This window comes from Mus pahari, chromosome 2, assembly GCF_900095145.1.
Source record: "Mus pahari chromosome 2, PAHARI_EIJ_v1.1, whole genome shotgun sequence".
Taxonomy (NCBI): domain Eukaryota; kingdom Metazoa; phylum Chordata; class Mammalia; order Rodentia; family Muridae; genus Mus; species Mus pahari.
The window spans coordinates 105,467,309-105,468,372 of NC_034591.1; the positions used below are offsets into that span (position 1 = coordinate 105,467,309).

Genomic DNA, 1,064 nt, shown 5'->3' on the forward strand with positions numbered 1-1,064 from the left:
GTTTGGGCAGCTGCTTTGTTGATGTTTCTCTCAGGACATCCAAGCACCTGAGAAACATCTGTCACTAACATCTGTTAGTGAAGAAGTTAACTCACCCTGGCACAAATATATTATTCTAAAGAAAAAAAAAAGCATTAAAAGAGGCGTTTATAGTTAAAAACCTTTCATTCACATCAACAGTGCTTAAGTACTTAGCAGTTCCCAGTCAAACTTGGCCAGGGCAGGAAATGCTTGCCCTGGGGTTACTTACCCTGTGACACAGACGGAAGTCAGTGGGTGAAACTCAGCAGCCGCCGACCGGCGTAGCTTTTAGCCAATAGAAAACGAAGCCTTCTCGCTTCCACCAATGACATACTGATAGGGGCGGGACCCGGAGAGCGGCCTAGTAACGGCCGCGTGGTAACCCAGGCGCCTGGCGTGCGGTAGTTCCTACCTGTCCACGCAGGTCGTGTTCCCAGACACTCGGCAAAATGAAGATTGAGGAGGTGAAGAGCACCACGAAGACGCAGCGCATCGCCTCCCACAGCCACGTGAAGGGTCTGGGGCTGGACGAGAGCGGCCTGGCCAAGCAGGCGGCTTCGGGGCTCGTGGGCCAGGAGAACGCGAGAGAGGTGGGCGTGGGGCGTGTGCGCGAGGCGTGGGCGGCGGGACCGGGACCCATTAAGATCTAAGAAGGAAGGATCACACTAGCGAGCAAAGGCTGCATCCTTTGCGGGTCACAGCACGCAAATTAGGCCTCACCGGAAACCCATTGGAAGGCTGTGGGGTTAAGTATAGCATTGACTAAGTTTATCTGAGTTGATGTGGGTTCTTTGGGCCTGGGAGCTGATCTGTTAAGTGGAGCGGTGAGGACGAAGAGTCTGTTCTATTCGCCATCCAAGCACTCCAGCTTTTCCAGTTCAGTCTTCCTAAAGTCATGCCAGGTCCTTCGATGTGTTCTGTTTTGCACATGAAGAAGTTAAAGGTGTAGTGAGGTAACCCAATCACAAAAGAAGTCACTAGATATGCACTCACTGATAAGTGGATATTAGTCCAGAAACTTAGAATACCCAAGATACATTTTG

General features: G+C 51.1%; 1 protein-coding gene across 1 annotated transcript in view; it reads left to right on the forward strand.

Annotated features, from left to right (window-relative positions):
* Positions 1–351: 351 nt before the first annotated feature.
* The window catches only part of Ruvbl1 (RuvB like AAA ATPase 1), a 32,492-nt gene continuing 31,779 nt past the window's right edge, over positions 352–1,064 (forward strand). Inside the window, exon 1 of the mRNA XM_021190171.1 lies at positions 352–611. Coding sequence (XP_021045830.1) covers positions 471–611 — 141 coding nt within the window. The 5' untranslated portion in view covers positions 352–470. The remainder of the gene's footprint in view (positions 612–1,064) is intronic.